Genomic DNA, 20,304 nt, shown 5'->3' on the forward strand with positions numbered 1-20,304 from the left:
GCAGGCTCTACAGGCTGAATGGCCTTCTCCTTTTCTTATGTTCCTATTAACTAACCATGGCAATCCATTTCTACTAATTAGCCTACAGCAGGTTCAAACATGAGACAAAGAAAAGTCTGCATGATAGAATAAGGGGTAGGCCATTTAGGACAGATAAGGAGGAATTCTTCACTAAGAGGGTCATAAATTTGTGGAATTCTCTACCCCAGAGGGCTGTGAAGGTCATTGAATATGTTCAAGACAGAGATCGATAGATTTCTAGATATTAAAGACATCAAGGGACGTGGTGTGGGGAAAGATGTTGTGGTAGAAGATTAGCCATGTCCTCGTTGAATGGCAGAGCAGTCTTGAGGGGCCGAATAGCCTACTCCTCCTATTTTCTATGTTTCTATGTTAATAGGGCTTGTTGATCAATCAAAGATCAAACATGATGCTGGGATTGCAAATAGTGTTGATCAGCCTAAGTAAGTGGCTGAGGAGGGGAGAGTTACTTATAGCAAGGTCTCTGTCAGGTGTTGCGACTGATCAAACACTTACGTCAGGTAGATGGTTTGACAGCACAAATGTGCTGGAAAGATGGACCTATGCTTCATCAGCACAGGTGATCCATGCCTGCAGGTGATATCAGCAAGGGGCAGCATAGGAATAAGGAGAAGAAGGTGGCTTTGGGTTCATCCTTGAGGGATTTTGCAGATGACTGAGCAGAGAGACAGAAAAGAACAGAAGAGAAGAACCATTGATCAAATTGGATCAACTGGGTTCATCCAAACAGAATAGAAATTAACTATACCAGGGCAATCCCTTCAAGCTGAATAGCAAAAGCGAGCTAGCAAAGGGCAATGGAATTGTCAAATGGAGTTTTTGAGGAGAGGAAGGAGAAGTCAAAAATCACAGTCACAGATTGTGTCATTTCTGCAGTCCAATTCAAATTGTGAACCAATCTTCAAATTTGTTTCATTGGTTACTACTGTGCGTTAAGACTTAAGATTTTTCTATTTTCTTTGGGGCCTTTATGTCATGAAAATAGACATATTGTATATATTTGTCCTAAATGAATTATTGTTGCCTTTACACAGGGCTTGAATTTCTTGATTCCAATTGTAGATCGGATAAGATATGTACAGAGCTTAAAGGAAATTGTTATTGATATTCCAGAACAATCTGCAGTTTCATTAGGTAAGTGCCTAATTCAATTTTTAATTTTGAATTTTCTTCACACAGTTGTCATAATATGCTTGTTATAAACTTTGTGCAATATATGGAACATGCAGTATTCATGTAGCATGATGTAATTGGAGCTGTGGCATGTTTCTGCGTCAGCTATTGTCCGTCAATTTGCTCATTCATCAAATGGATAAATCCTTTTTGGGTGAGGTTGCTGTGGTAACTGATTGTCTGCCTGGGTGCTCTGCTTCTTCCATGCTCAGTGCTCAATTTGCAGAGAAACACCTCATTGAGGTTTTCACAGCTCGGGTGTATGACGTAACTACTATATTTCTAGACCAAACCATTAAGAAGGTTCCACATCAATGATGACAGGAGAATTTTAAAATTCTTTGTGTTCTAGGAGATGTGGGCTCAGCTAATCACATTCTTGTTTCTTTGGGTATTGTTGCCAATCTTGGCTATTCAACCAGGGAAAATAACAAGTACCAACAATTTGTATTTATATAGCGCCTTTATCATAATAAAACCTCCCAATGCACTTCACAGGAGCATAGTGAAACAAAGTTTGGCCTTGAGCCATGTAAGGTGAGATTAGGGCAGAAGACCAAAAGCTTAGTTAAAGACATGGGTTTTAAGAAGCATCTTAAAGGAAGAAAGAGGTGGAGAGGTATGGAGAAGGAATTCGAGAGGCCTAAGCAGCTGATGGCACACTTAGATGCCACCAATGGTAGAGCAATTAAAGTCAGGGTTGTTCAAGAGGCCAGAATTAGAGTGGTGCAGATATCTTGGAGGGTTATGGGTTTAGAGGAGATTACAGAGACTAGCCCAGAAATAACGAAGTATGGATGGGCTAAGCTGGTGGTGAGGTAGAGCTGGGTGTTGTCAACATACATGTAAAAACTGATGCTGTTTTCTCAGATGATATTGCCAAGGGGTAGCAGGTTAATGAAGAATAAGAGGGCCAAGGATAGATGCTGTGGGACGCAGGAAGAGAAATCATTGCAGATGATACTCTGTCTACAGTTAGATAAGAATGGATCCAGGCGAGTGAATTCCCACACAACTGAATGACAGTGGAGAGTTATTGGAGGAGGATGATGTGGTCAGCCATGTCAAAGGCTGCAGACAGGTTGAGAAGGATGAAGAAGGATAGTTTACCTTTGTCACAGTTACATAGGATGTCAGTCGTGACTTTGATGATAGCCGTTTTGGTACCGCAGCAGGGGCGGAAACCTGAATGGAAAATTAGCATGGACTGGATCATGCTTTGACAAAATTCCAACTGACCACAGAGCAGCATTGGCAAGCCACAGGGAGCCAGTCAACATGGAATCATAGGAACCTACAACCCAGCAGGAGGTCATTCAGGTCACCATGCTTGTGCTAGCTTTTTGAAAGAGCTATCCAATTTCGTCCTGCACCCCAGCCTTTTCCCCCAATTGGTCCTTTTCAAGTATGTGTCCAATTGCCTTCCAAAAATTCCTCTGCAATCTGATTCCACCACTATTTTCAGGTAGTGTCCCAATTCTTAGCAACCCTCGGCATGAAAAAAATTCTCTTAGTTTCCCTTCGGGCTCTTTTGCCAAATTGAGTATTTGATTATTTTAAATCTATATCCTATGGTTCTTGACCCACTTACCAGAAGCAACAGTTTCTCCCTATTTCCTCTGTCAAAATTTCACATAATTTTGACCACATCTATTAGCTTTTCCTTTCACTTTCTCTGCTCCAAGGAGATTCCCCATGTAACTGAAACCCCTCATCCCTGGCATTTTGAGCTAAACTTCCTCTGTACCCTTCTCAAGGCCTTGAAGTGTGATGCCCAGAATTGTACACAATACCCCAGCTGAGGCCGAACCAGAGATATATAAAGGCTTAGTATGACTTCTTTGTTTTTGCATTTAATGCCCCTATTTAGAAAGCAAAGTATCCCACAAATTTCTTAACTGCCTTATCAACTTGCTCTGTCGACTTCAAAGATTTGTGGATTTGCACCCCTGTTCCCTCTGCTCTTGCATTCCTCTCAAAAGAGTATCAATTAGATTATACTGCCTCTCCATGTTGTTCTTCCCAAAGCGCATCACTTATACTTATCTGCATTAAATTGCATCTGCCATGTGCCTGCCCATTTCACTGGTCTGTCCATGTGCTCCTGAACTATGCTACTATTTACTACGTTGCCAAGTTTTGCACCGGCCATGAACTTCAGAATTGTGCTCCCTATCCCCAAGTCCAGGACATTTATATAATTTTTTAAAAGCAGTATGCCTAATGCAGACCACTGGGTCCTGATGATATACTCCTCTCCAGTCAGATAAACTTCTGTGCACCACTAGGTCCACCAGACTTGTTCCTGGGATTGCGGGACTGCCCTATGAAGATAGATTGGGGAAACTGGGCCTGTATTCTTTAGAGTTTCTGGTGATCTCACTGAAAACTACAAAATACTTACTGTAGTATTTTAGGTAGATGCGAGTATGATGTTCCCCTGGTTGCGGAGTCTAGAACCAAGAGACACAATTTCAAAATAAGGGGGAAGCCACTTAGGACCGAGATAAAGAGATTTTTTTTTTACTCAGAGGGCTGTAAGTCTGGAATTCTCTACCCCAGAGGGCTGTGGAAGCTTAGTCATTGAGTATGTTTAAGGTAGAGATTGACAGATTTCTAAATGCCAATGCCATAAAGGTATATGGGGATAGTGTGGGAAAAAGGCATTGAAATGGATGATCGGCCATGATTGTATTGAATGGTGGAGCAGACTCTATGGGCTGAATGGCCTCCTCCTGTTCCTATGCTCCTACTACTGTCCCTTAGCCTCTTACATACCCAAGTTGCCACCATCTCTTTGATACCATATACTTTTTTTTTCTGAATAAGTCAATGATGTGGTACTTTGTCAAATGCCTTTTGAATGTCCAAATACACATTTACTACACTAACTTCATCAATCAATCTGTTACTTCATCAAAGAACGCAATCAGGTTATTCAGATATGATGTGCCTTTAACAAAGCCAAGCTGACTGCTGCTCCAAATGAGAATTGTTTTTGTCCTTAACAATGGTCTCTAGTAGTTTTCCCATCACTGACATTAGACTGGCCTGTAGTTACCAGGTTTATCCCCCTCCCCCTTTTTCAAACAGGGGTCTGACAATGCAGAGGTGTAACCATTTTAACTTTCAATTCTTTAATCTTGTCTGCATTCATAGTTTAATAGTTGTGAAATGCCTAGATTTAGTGTTGGGTGACACGAGCTATTGTTCAATGCTGTTAGTTTCATTAACAACTGTATTGAATGAAATTCAATCAAATGTTGATCAACATTTGTAAAATTCACAATTTTTCATTCACTGTTGCAGATAATGTGACTTTGCAGATTGATGGTGTACTATATTTACGAATAATGGACCCATACAAGGTAGTTCAAGTGATGTTTGTAATTTTTGTCATTGCCTACTTTTAATAAAATAAGACAACCTCATGCCTTTGTGAACTGTTGTAGCACTATTAAACTAATTGTTTTGTGATAAATTTAGCTGTCTTATAAATTTTGGCATTCCTGCAAATTTGTGTCATGAAAGAAGCTTAGTTTTTATTGCATTCAAATATAAAATGAATTAAAAACATAAGAACAAGGAACAGGCCCGACGAGGAGTGTCTTAAAGGAGAATGAGAGGTAGAAAAGCGTAGCAATTTGGAGGTAATTCCAGAGCCTTAACTCCTTGGCAGCTGAAGGCATGGCCGCCAATGATGAAGCGAAAAATTTGGGAAGCTCAAGAGGGCCGAATTAGAGGAATACAGATATCTGAGGGTTGCAAGGCTGCAGGTGATTACAGAGATAGGTGAGGCAAGGCTTGGAGGGATTTCAAAACAAGGACAAGGATTTTAAAATCAAGATGTTGCTTAATCTTAGGCCTGCAAGCACAAGGTTAAAGGGTAAACAGGACTTGGTGCACATTAGGATCCAACGTGAAATATATTCAGGGTAAAACATAAGAGGCCGACCAGTGTGGGAATAATCCAGTCGAGAAGTAACACAGGCATGGTTGAGGATTTCAGCAGCAGACAAGCTGAGGAAGGGATGGTGTCTGGCAATGTTACAGGGGTGGAAATAGACAGTCTTGGTGAAGGCGCCGACGTGTGGTCAGAAGCTTACTTGGAGTCAAATATGACACCAGGGTTGCAAACAGTCTATTTCAGGCTTGGACAGTTGCCAGAGAGACGGATGGAGTCAGTGGCTAGGGAGCAGAGTTAGTAGCAGGGACCAAAGACCGTGGCTTTGTTCCTCCCAATATTTAGTTGGAGGAAACATCTTTACCTTCAATACTGGATATTTACAAGCAATCTGACAATTGAGAGTCAGAAGGGGTCAACAGAGATGGTGATGAGGTAGAACTGGATGTTGTCAGGAGGGAAAGATCACACATTGAATGGTGGGTGAGCGGTAGCTTGGCCGTTGGACCGGTGATCGGGAGGGAATAATTATGGGTTCAAGTGGGAGTGATCCTGACAATTGGGCGGGAATGGGCATGGGATAAATTGGTGAGATGGCATGACAATCAGTATGGGGGGAGGGAATGATCACGGGTTGAAGGGTGAGGTCAACAGATTATAGCAGCAAGGAAAGGGTACAATCAGCAGAAGATTTGCTTGAAGGATTGGGAGGAGCTCTAAAAGCACTTAGGTTCTGCAGCCAACAACTAAAGTTTCCGTTTAGCTGTAGTGTTTCATGAGACCTGGGAATTCCAGTCTGAAACCGTTAAATTAAAATCAGTTTCGTAACTGCACTGTGGAAACCTGATTTTTAAAAAATTCTTTTATAGGATGTAGGTGTCGCAGGATAGGCCAGCATTTTAATTGCCCACCCCTAATTGCCCTTGAGGAGGTGGTGGTGAGCTGCCTTCCAGAACCACTGCAGTCCCTGTGGTGTAGGCACACCCACAGAGCTGTTAGAGAGGGAGTTCCAGGATTTTGACCCAGCTACAATGAAGGAACAGCGATATATTTGCAAGTCAGGATAGTGAGTGACTTGGAGGGGAACTTCCAGGTGGTGGCGTTCCCATGTGTCTGCTGCCCTTGTCCTCCTAGGTGGTAGAGGTCGCAGGTTTGAAAGGTGCCATCAAAGGAATCTTGGTGAGTTGCTGAACATCATCTTGTAGATGGCACACATTGCCTCCACTGAGTCGGGAGTGGGTCATTTGCCACAGATTCCAAGCCTCTGACCTGCTCTTGTTGCCTCAGTATTTATATGGCTGGACCACTTCAGTTTCTGGTCAGTGGTAACCCAGAATGTTGATAGTAGGGGGTTCAGTGATACTAATGCCATTGACTGTCAAGGGGAGATGACAGTCATCTCTCATTGGAGATGGTCATTGCCTGGCACTTATGTGGCGCAAATGTTACTTGCCACTTATGAGCCCAAGCCTGAATGTTGTCCAGGTCTTGCTGCATATGGACATGGACTGCTTCAGTATCCGAGGTGTCATGAATGGTGCTGAACATTATGCAATTATCACAAAAATCCCCACTTCTGATCTTTTGATGAAAGGGAGGTCATTGATGAAGGAGCTGAAGATGGTTGAGCCTAGGGCACTACCCTGTGGAACCCCTGCAGTGATATCCTGGGATTGAGATGATTAACCTCCAACAACCACAACCATCTTCCTTTGTGCTGGGTATGACTCCAACCCGTTGAGATTTCTCCCCTTGATTCCCATTAACTCCAGTTTTGCTGAGGCTCCTTGTTGCAAATATTATAATTTTGAATATTTAAATATTATAATAAATATAGTGTCCCACCCCTCCATGCTAGGGAGCAGACATGCCTCTTAACCTACAAGAAGGGCGTGTAAGCGGTGGGTTGGGGTCATGTTTTTTGACTTTTAATTTTTAACTGTCTCCCGTCCATTGTGATTGGTGGGGCTAGGGGGTAATATCAACTGTGATACTTTCTAATTAGTTAGGTAATAATGGATTGATAAAGCTAAAAGAATCTGTGATTTTTCTTCTCTTCTTTCAGGCAAGTTATGGAGTTGAAGACCCTGAGTATGCAGTTACTCAGATGGCCCAAACAACCATGAGATCTGAACTTGGGAAGCTCACATTGGACAGTGTTTTTAGGGTAAAGTAATTTCTAATTCAGGGCAGAATCTTCCAGTCTCGCCAGCAGCAGGAAACTTGATGGACAGGGGAGCTTAATTTTCTGAGGCCAAAAGTATCAGTTTCCAGGCGGCGGGATGAACTTTAAGAATTGTATTCTTGGGGCTTTAAAGGTGGTTCATGCTTCCCAACAAGCAATGTCAGGAAGCCCTTTTGCACACATCACCAAGCCATGCATGCTCATTAAAATGCCACGTTGCCGGAATTAAGCTCACCCTCCAAATTAAGTTGCCTGCCAGTGGGAAATTAGAATGTTCATTTTTACGACTGTATATGAGTGGAGTGCACTTGGCAAGGTAGACTTCTTCCATGATTAACAGTGAGTTGCCGCTGCATTGTCCTCTTTGGGGAGCGTTTGTAAATGCCAGCCCATGCTTGAGACCGGGTGGTGGCAGTGCAAGTTACGAGGAGGATGACCAAGGAAGAGTTAGGGTGGAGCAGTGGCTGTGCAAAGTTGGAAGGGATAGTGCAGACTGTCTGGGTGCTCTTTAGATATGGTGCCCAGACCTTCGACCCCATGAGGTAATGGTGGGGATGACGACTGCCTGCCTGCCCCACAGCAAGAATTGGCAAGCTCCTCACGGATGCATATTTAATGAGCTGAATAGTGCACGTAGTCAGCATGTGGACTGCATGTAGTCAGCCATCCTGCCTCCAGCAGAAATCACACCCACTTTCAGAACAGAAGATTCCAGCCTCGGTATCTCCAATGCTTTTTTAATATTACAAAAGCAAAATAGTGCGGATGCTGGAAACCTGAAATTAGAAATGCTGTAAATTCTCAGTTGATCTGGCAGCGTCTGTGGACAGAGAAATAGTGAACTTTTCAGGTCGATAGTCTCTAATCAGAACACGAGATCTGGTTGATCTTAATGTTGTACGTTTACTATTTTAGACGTTCCATTGTTACCATAAACCTATTTGGTTGTAAGAAGGAGGGAGATGAGGAGAAACTTTTTCTCTCAGTGGGTTGTTAGTCTGTGGAAATCTCTTCTACAGAAACCAATCAAGGCTGCGTCATGAATTTACTCAAGACTGAGTTAGGTAGATCTTTGATGAACAAGGGAGTTGGGGGTTATGGGGGCAGATAGGAAAGTGAAGCTGAGACCACAACCAGGTCAGCCATGATCTTTATCGAATGGCAGAGCAGGCTCGAAGGGCCAAATGACCTACTTCTGCCCCTATGTCCTATGTTCCTTGGGGTAGAAGAGGCTTAATATACTAACTAGTTTTTTTCCTGCCCATTTTGTATGTTTATAGATCATAAGACTTTATTGGTGAATTCCCTAAAGGTTACATTTTTATTTTTGACTTTTTTTATTCATTTATGGGATGTGGGCATCGCTGGCTAGGCCAGCATTTATTGTCTACCCCTAATTGCCCTTGAGAAGGTGGTGATGAGCTGCCTTCTTGAACCGCTGCCGTCCCTGTGGTGTAAATATACCCACATTGCTGTTAGGGATGGAGTTCCAGAATTTTGAAGGAACGGCAATATATTTCCAAGTCAGGATGGTAAGTGGCTTCAAGGGGAACTTCGAGGTGGTGGTGTTCCCATGTGTCTGCTGCCCTTGTCCTTCTAGGTGGTAGTGGTCGTAGGTTTAGAAGGTGCTGTCTAAGGAACCTTGGTGAGTTTCTGAGTGCATCTTGTAGATGGTACACACTGCTGCCACTGTGCATCAGTGGTGGAGGGAGTGAATGTTTGAGGATGGTGTGCCAATCAAGCGGGCTGCTTTGCCCTGGATGGTGTCAAGCTTCTTGAGTGTTGTTGGAGCTTCACTCACCCAGGCAAGTGGAGAGTATTCCATCACAATCCTGATGTCAGGAAGATATAATAATGTTATTGGAATTTATTGTAAAATAGTGGTATCTGTGTGTGTGTGTATGACTTAATTGGATTAAAGGCAGCAAGTCTGAAGGCTTTGATGTGTTAGAAGTTATAATGGTAGTAATTTGTAGATCTATGTATGTATTTAAAATAATTTCTTCTATTAATAAAGGTTTAATTTAGTTTTGTGAGAAAGCTATAAGACTTGGTGGTCTTATTACTACTGAATTCATGGTACGTATCTCAAAATTTATACAAATTGGACAACAAGTTGTGGCAGTTGTTTCAAGTTTCCCTTTGGGATTTGAGCAGCTCCGCATTTACCATCGGCTGTGCCATAACAAAGTTGGGGGCTCTTTGCGGGATATATTTGAAATTCCTTGATTGGGTTGGAGTTGGTGAATCTTAAGGTTACGAATAAAAGAAGCACTTTGAATTCATGAGTCGGTGTGAGGGTTTTTTGAAGTGGTGAGACTGCAACATGGCTTTGGCAGTTGCTAAGCCTTCTTCAGGAGTTGAAGTTATAACTTTTGCTGGTTTACAAAAGGTAACTAAAGATAAGTTAATGGAATTGGCGAATAAATTACAATTGGGGTTACCTGCATGGGTGAAGAAAGCAGATATAATTGAAGGTATAGCACAGCATTTAAAGTTGGAAGTGATATCTGACACTAGTGAGTCACAGCTGGAAGTAGTGAGACTTCAGTTAGAAATGAAGAAGCCTTAAACAAGCAAAGGAAATGAAAAAATTTGAGCTAGAGGCAGCAGAGAAAGGAAAAAGAAGAGCATTTCAAAGGGAACAGGCAAAAAGGCAGGAGAGAGAAAGAGAACAAGAAGGGGAATTAGAAATGGTGAGGTTAGAAAAGGAAGAAAGAGAAAAAAAGAGAATGCAAAATCCAGCTTAAAATGCAGGCAGTTCAAAAAGAAACTCCAGTAGGTGAGGAAGGACTTATTTCCAGACAAGAACCCAGTGGGGAGATGTTTAAATTTGTACAAGCCCGTCCAAAGTTTGAGGAAAGAGATGTGGGGAAGCATTCTTTATTTCATTTGAGAAGTTAGCTAAACAGATGAAATGGCCACAGGAAAACTGGACATTGTTGTTACAATCCAGATTGGCGGGTAGAGCACATGAGGTTTATGCTTCACTGTCAGAAGAAATGTTGGTGAACTATGATGTGGTAAAAGAGGCTATTTCGAGTGCACATGAGTTCGTTCCTGATGCATACAGGCAGCAATTTAGGAATATGAGAAAACAGCCTGGGCAAACTTATTTTGAATTTAAAGAGTAAAACAAAGTAATTTTGACCGGTGGATACGGTCATTAAAGATAGAGACAACATATGCAGTTCTTAGAGAAGTAATTCTTTTGGAAGAATTTAAAGATTCAATTCTTTCAGTAGTGAAGACTCATGTGGAGGACCGAGGGTTGAAACAGTAAGGCAAGCAACAGAGATAGCTAATGATAATGAGTTAGTTCATAGAGCTAAACCTTTTTTCATCACTCTTATAAATCAGAAAAGGATAGAAAGCGGTCAGATGAAAGGAAGATGGGTAGTCAGGGAAGAGAAGGAGTAGGTGGAAATTTGCAGGAAGTTTTTTCTCAGAATAAGAAGGACCTTCCTTCACCTTGCTGAGGGTAGAGGTGACATTCGAAAATTAAGGTGTTTTCATTGTAATAAAGTTGGACATACGAAATCTGTGTGCTGGAAATTGCAGGGAAAATCTGTTGGAATTATAGAGGTGCAGAGAAGTATTGGATGTAAAAATACTGTGGGTTCTGAGGTTCAGGCACAGGAAAAACCAATGGCTTGTGTACAGGTCAAACAGGGAGGATCAGTGACAGGTAAAGAAGTGGGAATGTGTTCATAATTTATCCAAGAGAATTCTGAGGAGCAGGTTGCAGAAATGTTTATAAAGATTTTGTGTGAGGGGAAAGTCTTTCCATGTGCACAGGGTGGAGTAGGTAAACATGTTAAAATTTGAAGAGACACAGAGGCTAGTCAATCCTTAATGTTGTGGGATAGTGACATTTGTTGTTCAGAGGGAGTATTGCAGGAACAGGTGATAATAAGTGGGTTTCATAGAGATGCTAAACCTATTCCATTGTGGAAGGTAAATTTAAAGATTAAGTGGATCACAGTTGTGGGTGATGCCTATGGTAGTTGAGCAGCCTGTAGAAGTGTTTTCAACAGAAGTGTTGCAGAGAGAGCATCCTGGATTGTTTCCAGATTGTGTGATAACGAGATCACAGGCTCATAGGTTGAAACAAAAAGAACAGGAAGCTCAAAGGCAGGGAGAAGGTGTGGAAATCCAATTAGCTGACACTGTGTTTGATAAAGTTGTTCAGGAAGAAAGAACAGAGGACAATTCAGCTCAAGTTTTTAACCCAAGGCAGTTAGTGGAGTTACAGAAAAATGATTTGCAAATATGACGTTTATATCTGACAGCCTATTCCGAAACAGAGGCAAAACGTATTCCATTATGCTATTACCTTAAGGGTAATGTTTTAATGAGAAAATGGATTTGAAATGTATTTAAAATCATTTCTTCTATTAATAAAGGTTGAATTTAGTTTTGTAAGAAACCTATATGACTTGGTGGTCTAATTACTACTGAATTCAAGGCACGCATCTCGGAATTTATACAAATTACAAAACAAGTTGTGGCAGTTTTTACAAGTTTCCCTTTGGGATTTGAGCAGCTCAGCATTTACCATTATCGGTGCCATAACACCTGACTTGTGCCATGTAGATGGTGGACAGGCTTTGGGGAGTCAGGAGGTGAGTTACTCGTCGCAGGATTCCCAGCCTCTGACCTTCTTTGTTTCGTCTGTTGTAATTTAAGGAAGATGCAGAGCTACGTGGAGGAATATGAATGGATGTTGAAACTGTCTTGTTTTATGTGTGCCTTACTTGTACCTGATTTCATTATTCTAATTTTAGCATTATTTTTTGTAAACCCCAATTTCAGTTTGAATGGATCTTCCTTTTCCTAAAATGCTAGCAGTATCCTCTTAGCTTAAAGAAAGGGAGTTGTTCCCTTTTTGTGCTTGCACAATTGAGCTTTGCAGATTTCATAAATTGTAGTAGGGTGCTATCCACAAGCTTTCCAAGAAAAAAGTAGACCTAAAAATTGTTCCCAAAGATTAAACACATCTCCACTAGCAATGCAGGGAAGTATAGGGCCAGAAAAGATTCATTCACCCATCGGTCCATAAGAAATAGGAGCAGGAGTAAGTCACATGGCCCCTCAAGCCTGCCCCGCCATTCAGTAAGATCATGTTTGAACTTCTACATCAACTCCACTTGCCCAAACCTATCCCCAGATCCCTTGATTTCCTTAGTGTCCAAAAGTCTGTTGATCTCTGCCTTGAACATACTCATTGACTAAGCATCCACAGCCCTCAGGGAATAGAATTCCAAAGATTCATAACCCAGTGAGTGAAGGAGTTTTTCCTCATCTCAATCTGAAATCGCCGACCTCTTATCCTGAGACTGGAATTCCTAGCTGTAGACTCACTAGCCAGGGGAAACCACCTCTCAGCATCAGCTCTGTCAAGCTCTCTAAGAATTTTGTATATTTCAATGAAATCACCTCTCGTTCTTCTAAATGCCAGAGGCCTAGTATCCTCGATCACTCTCAAAGGACAACCCTTTCCTCCCAGGAATCAAGCTAATGAAATTTCGTTGCATCCTTTCTAAAGCAAGACTATCCTTCCTTGGGTAAAGGGACACAATACTCCAGATGTAGCCTCACCAAAGTTCTACATAATTGTAGCAATACTTCATTATCCTTATACTTCGTTGTTCTTAGCCTTTATTGCAAAGGAGTTGGAGTATAATATACCATTTGCTTTTCCAATTACTCCAGTCCAAAACACTAATACACCTCTCAAGGACAATTAGGGGTGGAGAATCAAAAGTGATTTTGCCTGTGGCACTCATCCCATGAAGGATTTTTTTTTTAAATGCCCACTCCCTCAAATATAATTCTAAACCTTCCATAATTTTTTCTACATAATCTCACTCCACTGCCTTTCTGCCTGAACAGGTCTATTTTTTTTTATTCATTTACGGGATGTGGGCATCACTGGCTCAGCCAGCATTTATTGCACATCCCTAATTGCCCTTGAGAAGGTGGCAGTGAGCTGCCTCCTTGAACTGCTGCAGTCCCTGTGGTGTAGGTATACCCACAGTGCTGTTAGGAAGGGTGTTCCAGGATTTTCACCCAGCGACAATGAAGGAACGGTGACATATTTCCAATGTGTGTGACTTGGAGGGGAAATTCCAGGTGGTGGTTTTCCCATCCAACTGCTGCCCTTATCCTTCAGTGTTTGTCAGCTGTTCTATAGTTGAATCTAATTGTCTGTACCGCCTCACTTCTCTAATTCTGGTCCCGAATTTATTTGCATTGACAATCTTAAGACTTTAGCTTAAGGAAATTGATCTACTGGACTTAGCTGCTGATTTATTTTCTGTGTCTCAGTTTGTATTATGTTCTGCAAGAATCATTGCGCCTCATTACATCCTGCAAAATTCTTGATTCTAAAGGGCTGTATTAATTATTGGCTATAATCTGTTTAACTTGACGATCATATTTGACTTCCTGACACATAGACGAGAGTGATGTTGACTCATCTCCATTTTATGTTTTGAAGACTCAAAAACTCCCTTATCTCTGTCATTGCACTGCAGGAAAGAGAAGTACTGAATATGAATATGGTCACTCAAATAAATCAAGCGGCAGATACTTGGGGAATCCGCTGCCTAAGATATGAGATCAAGGATATCCATGTTCCACCTAAAGTAAAGGAAGCCATGCAAATGCAAGTACGTGTGAATTTTGAAGTTTTCTTGAAGGGCAAAATAATTGGCTTGCTTAGCATTTTGTGTCCGGGAAGTGGTATATTTGTCAGAAATATCACAAGAGAGTACAATCATAATATGTCTCAATTTAGAGTATTGTGCTGCTCATTCATTTGCTTTACTTCATTTGTCACAAAGTATTAGAAGTTTGGCTTCTGTCACTTAAATATTTGAAAGCCTGGTGTTCCTTTAATTATGAACATTTTATTTTTTAAAAATTGCAATTTTCTTCACTCTCAATCAAAAATTACTTTCAACCTCTAAACTTCTCCCTGTGCCATCCATTATTTCACAACTGAGAAGGATACCAGATGACCTCCATAATCCTTGATAATGCCTTTACCCGCAAGCCAGCCAGAAGGAGATGCATGAGAACCAGGGTGATGTGCCTGGTGAAGTTTCCTTCCTCCTCATGAGAGGAAGCCTCCACAATTGGTGCTTTCCTTCATAGTCCGGTCTCTTGTCTTAACTACTTTTCTCTATGATGATCATGAGTGAGTTCTACATTCCTGATGCACCACTAGGTGTCCGCGTCGTTTACCACTGCACACAGCAGATTATAATATATATGCCATATGTGTATATAGAATAATTTTGTTCATTGGGTGACATCGTTTCAGGTTGAAGCTGAAAGAAGAAAGCGTGCCACTGTGCTGGAATCTGAAGGGGCCAGAGAGGCTGAAATCAATATAGCTGAAGGGAAGAAGCGATCTCGCATTCTGGCATCTGAGGCAACAAAAGCAGAAAATATTAACCAAGCTGCAGGTTGGATGTTCACTGCTGAGACTGCAGTTTTTTTCCTTTCGCTTGAATAGATCTCACTTGCACTGTACAAGTTATTTCATTTATCTTTTCATAGTAAATTGCAGATTCTGATTTAGGTGGCTAAACACCGTGAGGTATTTTGAAGAATAATTCGATTACATTTTAGCATGATACATAATGATGCTTATCTTAAACCCCAGTGTTCGTGGATCTTAATTCCACAACTCTGTGACAAACCTGTGGTGATTTTTTAATTTCTCTGTGCTTGGCTGTTACATAGCAAAAATAAAGTTTTTTTGTCTAAATTAGTAAGATAGGTGTACTATTAGGTTCAGTCACAATGCATAAGGATTTAAAATGCTATTTGTACTTAGAATCTTGTACTTAAGAAGCTTAATTGGATAATGTTTCAAGTTTAATTTGATTGTCTGAAAAGATTGAGAAAGGGGCCAAGTCACGTTTGGACAAACAGATAGTCATTTGTTCAGTCATACGTAGAGTGAGCAGTTATTTTCAAATATGGTCAACAGTTACTGAAAGTTGGGCATCGCTCTGTTAACTGATTTTGGCACTAATTAAGGATCTATAGCTCTTCTAACAGTATATTTGGAGTTCTTAAATGAATAACCTAATTTAAGCAACCCCGACAGTGGTAAGAAGCTCAGTGATGAGGAGCCCTGCACATTTCAGCAGAAGATGATGCTAAAATGTTTGTAAACATTTCAGCTAAATGTGCCAATAGAGGCAACCCGCCAAGGTCCCCACCATTGCAAATGCCACTGTCCAGACAATTTGTTACTCTCCACATAATATGAACAGATGCCAATGTCCACCTAATTTGATGCATTCTGCATAATGTGAATGAATTTTAAAAAAACTAAGCAGCTGAGTGTTTTGGACAAAGTAAAAGCTATGAACACTGATAATAACCTGGTTGCAATACAGAAGAGCTAACCATTCCCAAGCTAAACTGTTACCAGTAAAGCTGACACTGACGATATGGAAAATTGCCCATCAGTTAAATGATGAAAGAAGTTATCATTAATGATAACTAGCTCAAAGACGTTAAGATTCAGCGTCGATCTGAGCAGTCTTGATCCTGATGTGGATGCAAGAACTGAAGACCAGTAGAGTGAAAGTACTTGTCCTTGAAATCAGAGCAGCATTTTACCAAGGTTTGCGCCAAGGAGCTCGACAAAAAGTGAGGCCAACAGGGTTTAAATGTTGCTGTTCCCTCATCAGGTCAAATTCCTGGAATTCAGAGTGAACGTTTCGAGTCTGTGTGACCCTTCTTCAGAGCACCGAAGGAGGGTCATACAGACTCGCAATGTTAACTGTTTCTCTCTCCACAGATGCTGTCAGACCTGCTGAGTTTTTCCAGCATTTTCTGTTTATATTTCAGATTTCCAGCATTCGCAGTATTTTGCTTTTATCCTGGAATTCCCTACTCAACATCATCATGGGAGCATCATCAGCACATTGCCTGTAGCAATGTTCCCAGCAGGCAATAAAAAAAGGGGCAGAATTTTACACCTCGTGCTTGGGCACACACCTGACCCAAATGGATGTGAAATAGCGTAAGATGACGTCGGGCGAGCGTCCCGATATCATCCTGCACGCGAACAATCTTCAGGTCAGCAAGCACGCGCAGGTGTCAGAGCAGCACCCACCAACAATTAAAAGGCCACTTAAGGCCATTAAAAAGGCAGTTGTTCACAAATTTTACATAGTCCATGTGATTTCGTGCTCATCGTATAGGCAAAACGGGCAGGTGGGCAGCCCACTTTCAATGAAACCTCATCCAAGGATGGGATAAAAGGGGGTCAACAGCACTGCCACTGAGTAGTGAGGAGTTTAGGTGATAGTGTGCTGCTGGTTGCTTATTTGAACTTGACAGCTTCATCTCTGTTCTGAGCTTCAGTCTTAGCACTTTTAGGCTTCATTTCAGGACTCATTGGTGTCTTCAAGCCCCCGGAGAATTTTGACCGTGTGGACTCCTCCAGGTATCAGACAGCCATCTGTTGCACTGTTAATGGGGATTGTGCTCTCTGCTGGTGGCACCTCCTCTGAGGGGGAAGAGAGAGGCAGAAGGAAGAGGAGGCCAAGAGTCCCTTTGCAGCTTCCAGGGGAGCGACCTGTGGGAGGAGAGACGCAGGCAAAGGAGTGCAGGGCCAGCAGGAAGTCCAAGGTGGAAGGGGCTGCAGAAGATGCCACTATCCTGCTACCAGGGTTTACAGGCGGCGATGCAGCTACCTCAATATGTCCGAGGTGCAATGCTGAAGGAGGCTCTGCCTCTCCAGGGAGACTGTGACCTCCATTTGTCAGATGACTGGCCTGAGATCACGTCCAATTATGTGGGTGGACACCCCATGCCAGTAGCTCTGAAGGTCACAGTGGCCATCAACTTCTATGCCTCCAGCTGTTTCCAGGGCTCAGTGGGGGATCTCTGTGGAGTGTCTCAATCAGCTGTCCACTGTTGTGTCAAGCTGGTGACAGAAGCTCTGTTAAGGTGGATAATGACATTTATTCATTTCTGTACGGATGAGGCCAGCTTGGCTGAGCGAGCCAGAGGAGTTGCAGCGATTGCTGGATTCCCCTGGATCCAGGGGGTAATCGACTACACACGTGGCCATCAAGGCACCAGTGGGTCAGCCTTCATCAACAAGAAGGGCTTCCACTCAATGAGCATCCAGATAGTTTGTGACCACAAGACGCAGATTCAGCAAGTCTGTGCAAGGTATCCTGGCAGCTCCCATGATGCTTACATCCTCAGACACTCAGAGGTGCCAAGGCTGTTCATGGCTCCAACTCGACTGGATGGATGGCTGCTGGGTGACAAGGTTGGGAAAGTGGCTCATGATGCCTCTTCGCCACCCAAAAACAGAGACAGAGCAGCGTTATAATAGGAGTCATGCCTCCACAAGGGCAGTGACAGAGAGGACCATAGGTCTTCTGAAGATGCGCTTCTGATGCCTGGACTGTTCAGCGGGAGCACTATAATACCCTCCAGAGCAGGTGTCGCTGATAGTGGTTGCATGCTGTGCTCTTCACAATCTGGCTCTGGCAAAGGGGGACCCACTGGAGGAAGAGGATTTTGAGGCAGCTCCACAGGCCACAGAGGATGAATCCTTTGGTGAGTCAGAAGAGGAGCCCAATGAGGAGGGTGTGGAGACTGACTTCTGTATCCTTCAGGGAGGCAGGGACAGTCACCTTGATGCAATGGTCCTTCAGCTAGGCTGCCAAAGATCTGCTTTCACCTCATGCCAGGGGGGCCGCCTCCATCCTGGATGTTTGTAATGACCCTTTCCTTTGAATCCAAAGTCCACTCAGTGCCTGTGCAATAAAGTTTAGAGCCACTCACGTCCAGCATTAGACACTGGTGTGCCCTGCACCTACAAAACAAATGAAGCATACTCAGGCCATTAAGACAAAAGCAAAATTTATATCATGTTGACACAACAAATGACCATAACTATATATAGTGTTAATGGCCACACCAGTAAACATATTAACAAAACATGGCAGAACAGAAGATCACCCATGAACAGTCCCCCTTGTGCTTATGGTGCCTTAAAATTATGTTTGCAAGTGCTGCACCTTCTTGTGCCCCCTCGCTGGCAGTGGCATTGGAGAGAGCCTGCTGACTCTGCTGTCCTGTTGGCCTTGATGACCTTGGCGGTCGCCCTCTGGCCAGTGGAGCCTGTGCTGGCCCTGCCTGGGAGGAAGTGACCAGTGTTACGGCTGGCATCTTCCCAGTTATTGCAGCCTCATCAGATGCCACGGTCACTGGCAGAGGGGCAGAGGAGCTGCTGCAGTCATCCAGAGCACCCAGAGAGGAGCCCGCAGAGATGACAAGCAGGTTGTGCGCCAATGTGAGGTTGCTCTGGACCTCCCTGCTTGCCATTTTTTTTTTAACACAAAGCTAATTTATTTAAATTTATCCACAATATAAACAATGGGCGGGCACCTAGCTGGAATACTAGGTGCCTCATCCATCTCCCACACTGGCACTGACCACCTGAGGTCATAGCCTGTGTGAGAGCTTGCAGGTCTGAGCGCAACCTCAGGAACACCTGATTCTGTCCCTGGAGCTGCCTCTCCGTGAGACTTGCCACTCTCTCAATGGAGGAAGCAGTGCGCTTGGCGATGAGGGTCAACGCAGTGCTCACGCTCCGCATGGACGCCTCCATCATGGAGACCATGGCACGCAGACCCTCATGGATCTCCGCCAGATCTCCCCGCAAATCCCGCTGGACATCCAGCATCTGCCGCCTAATAGACGACTCCAGAGTCTCATCATCTGCCTTCAGTTCAGCATGGACCTGGTCGCCAGCAGTCTTCCGACTGCCGGCGCCCTGGGCACTCTCTGCCTCCACCTGCTCCTCAAGCAAGTGTGAAGTGCCCTCACAGCAGTGCACCCACATTCAAGCTGATGCTCTAATGCCCACCGAGGTGCTGGTATCTGCGTTGGTGCCTGGTTCAGAGAGTGGGTGACGCAGGTGCATTTAAAGCCTGTGGTCCTCTGGCATCAAGGGTGGCTCTTCGGAGTCCTGCATTTGAGTGCATGCTGGTGAATCTAAGTGAGAACAACGACATGTCATTAGTTTAAGTCATCACGCTGTCACTGTGCATGCCAGGCATGTCCCTGGTGAGACAGTGGAGATCTGCATCATGGTACCATCGTCTTTCAATGATCAATAGGGACTCCAGATTTGAGGCTCCCATCAATGAAGAGACTACACAAGAATGTTTGCACCATCTGAAACTCTCACCTCTGTGCACTGCACTCTTACCTTCCTCTGACACCCCAGCCTCTCCATGACCGGCTGACCGAGGTGGGTGGCGGCTCTCCCACTCCAAGGCATCCATTTCTTACATTGTCAAAATTAGGAGGTTTGGGGGGCCTCCAACTATCCTTGACCTCTCTATGTTGTTATGGCTCCTCTATTCTTGAAAGGAGAAGAGCATTGATGAGTCCACTCTCTACCTGTAGCGCCATTGCAGCCTGGTCCACCCCACCTGAGGAACACCTTTCAGGGCACATCTGAGTCATAGCCCTCAACCCGCAAGGCTCTCAAACCAAGCAGCCAGCTCCGGCATCGGGGACAATTGGCACTCAGACTCTAGCACCCCTGAGCTCCACAGGGGGCGCGGTCAGCCCTTAACACTTCTCCACACTGATCCAGGCCAACTTGATACTCTCCCTTGCCGAGCTCAGCAGGTCGTTGAACCTTTTGCGGCACTGCACCCATGTGCGCCGCACAACGTCATGGCCGCTGACCTTGGCTGCCACCTCCTCCCAGGCGTTTTTGGTCTGGTGCGGTGGCCTCCTCCTGGTATCCCTGGGTACAAGAGTGTCCCGCCTGACACTGACTTCCTCCACAAGGACCGCGAGGCACTGGCCCGAGAAACGGGGGGCCGAGTGCCCCACCCAACTTGCCCCCCTGCCTGACGTTTCCAGCCGCTGGTGAGGCCATTGTTCCAGGCTCCTGGACAGACTCCAAAGATTCTCCCCAGGCAGTCTT

At 43.7% G+C, this 20,304-nt stretch overlaps 1 protein-coding gene across 1 annotated transcript in view; it reads left to right on the top strand.

Moving 5' to 3' along the window:
• The window catches only part of stoml2 (stomatin (EPB72)-like 2), a 64,394-nt gene that overhangs the window by 31,662 nt on the left and 12,428 nt on the right, over nt 1-20,304 (top strand). Inside the window, exons 3-7 of the mRNA XM_078550443.1 lie at nt 1,077-1,176; nt 4,525-4,583; nt 7,185-7,286; nt 13,844-13,978; nt 14,635-14,779. Of these exons, the coding sequence (XP_078406569.1) occupies nt 1,077-1,176; nt 4,525-4,583; nt 7,185-7,286; nt 13,844-13,978; nt 14,635-14,779 (541 nt within the window). The remainder of the gene's footprint in view (nt 1-1,076; nt 1,177-4,524; nt 4,584-7,184; nt 7,287-13,843; nt 13,979-14,634; nt 14,780-20,304) is intronic.

The sequence above is a fragment of the Cetorhinus maximus genome, chromosome 1, assembly GCF_964194155.1.
Source record: "Cetorhinus maximus chromosome 1, sCetMax3.hap1.1, whole genome shotgun sequence".
NCBI lineage: Eukaryota > Metazoa > Chordata > Chondrichthyes > Lamniformes > Cetorhinidae > Cetorhinus > Cetorhinus maximus.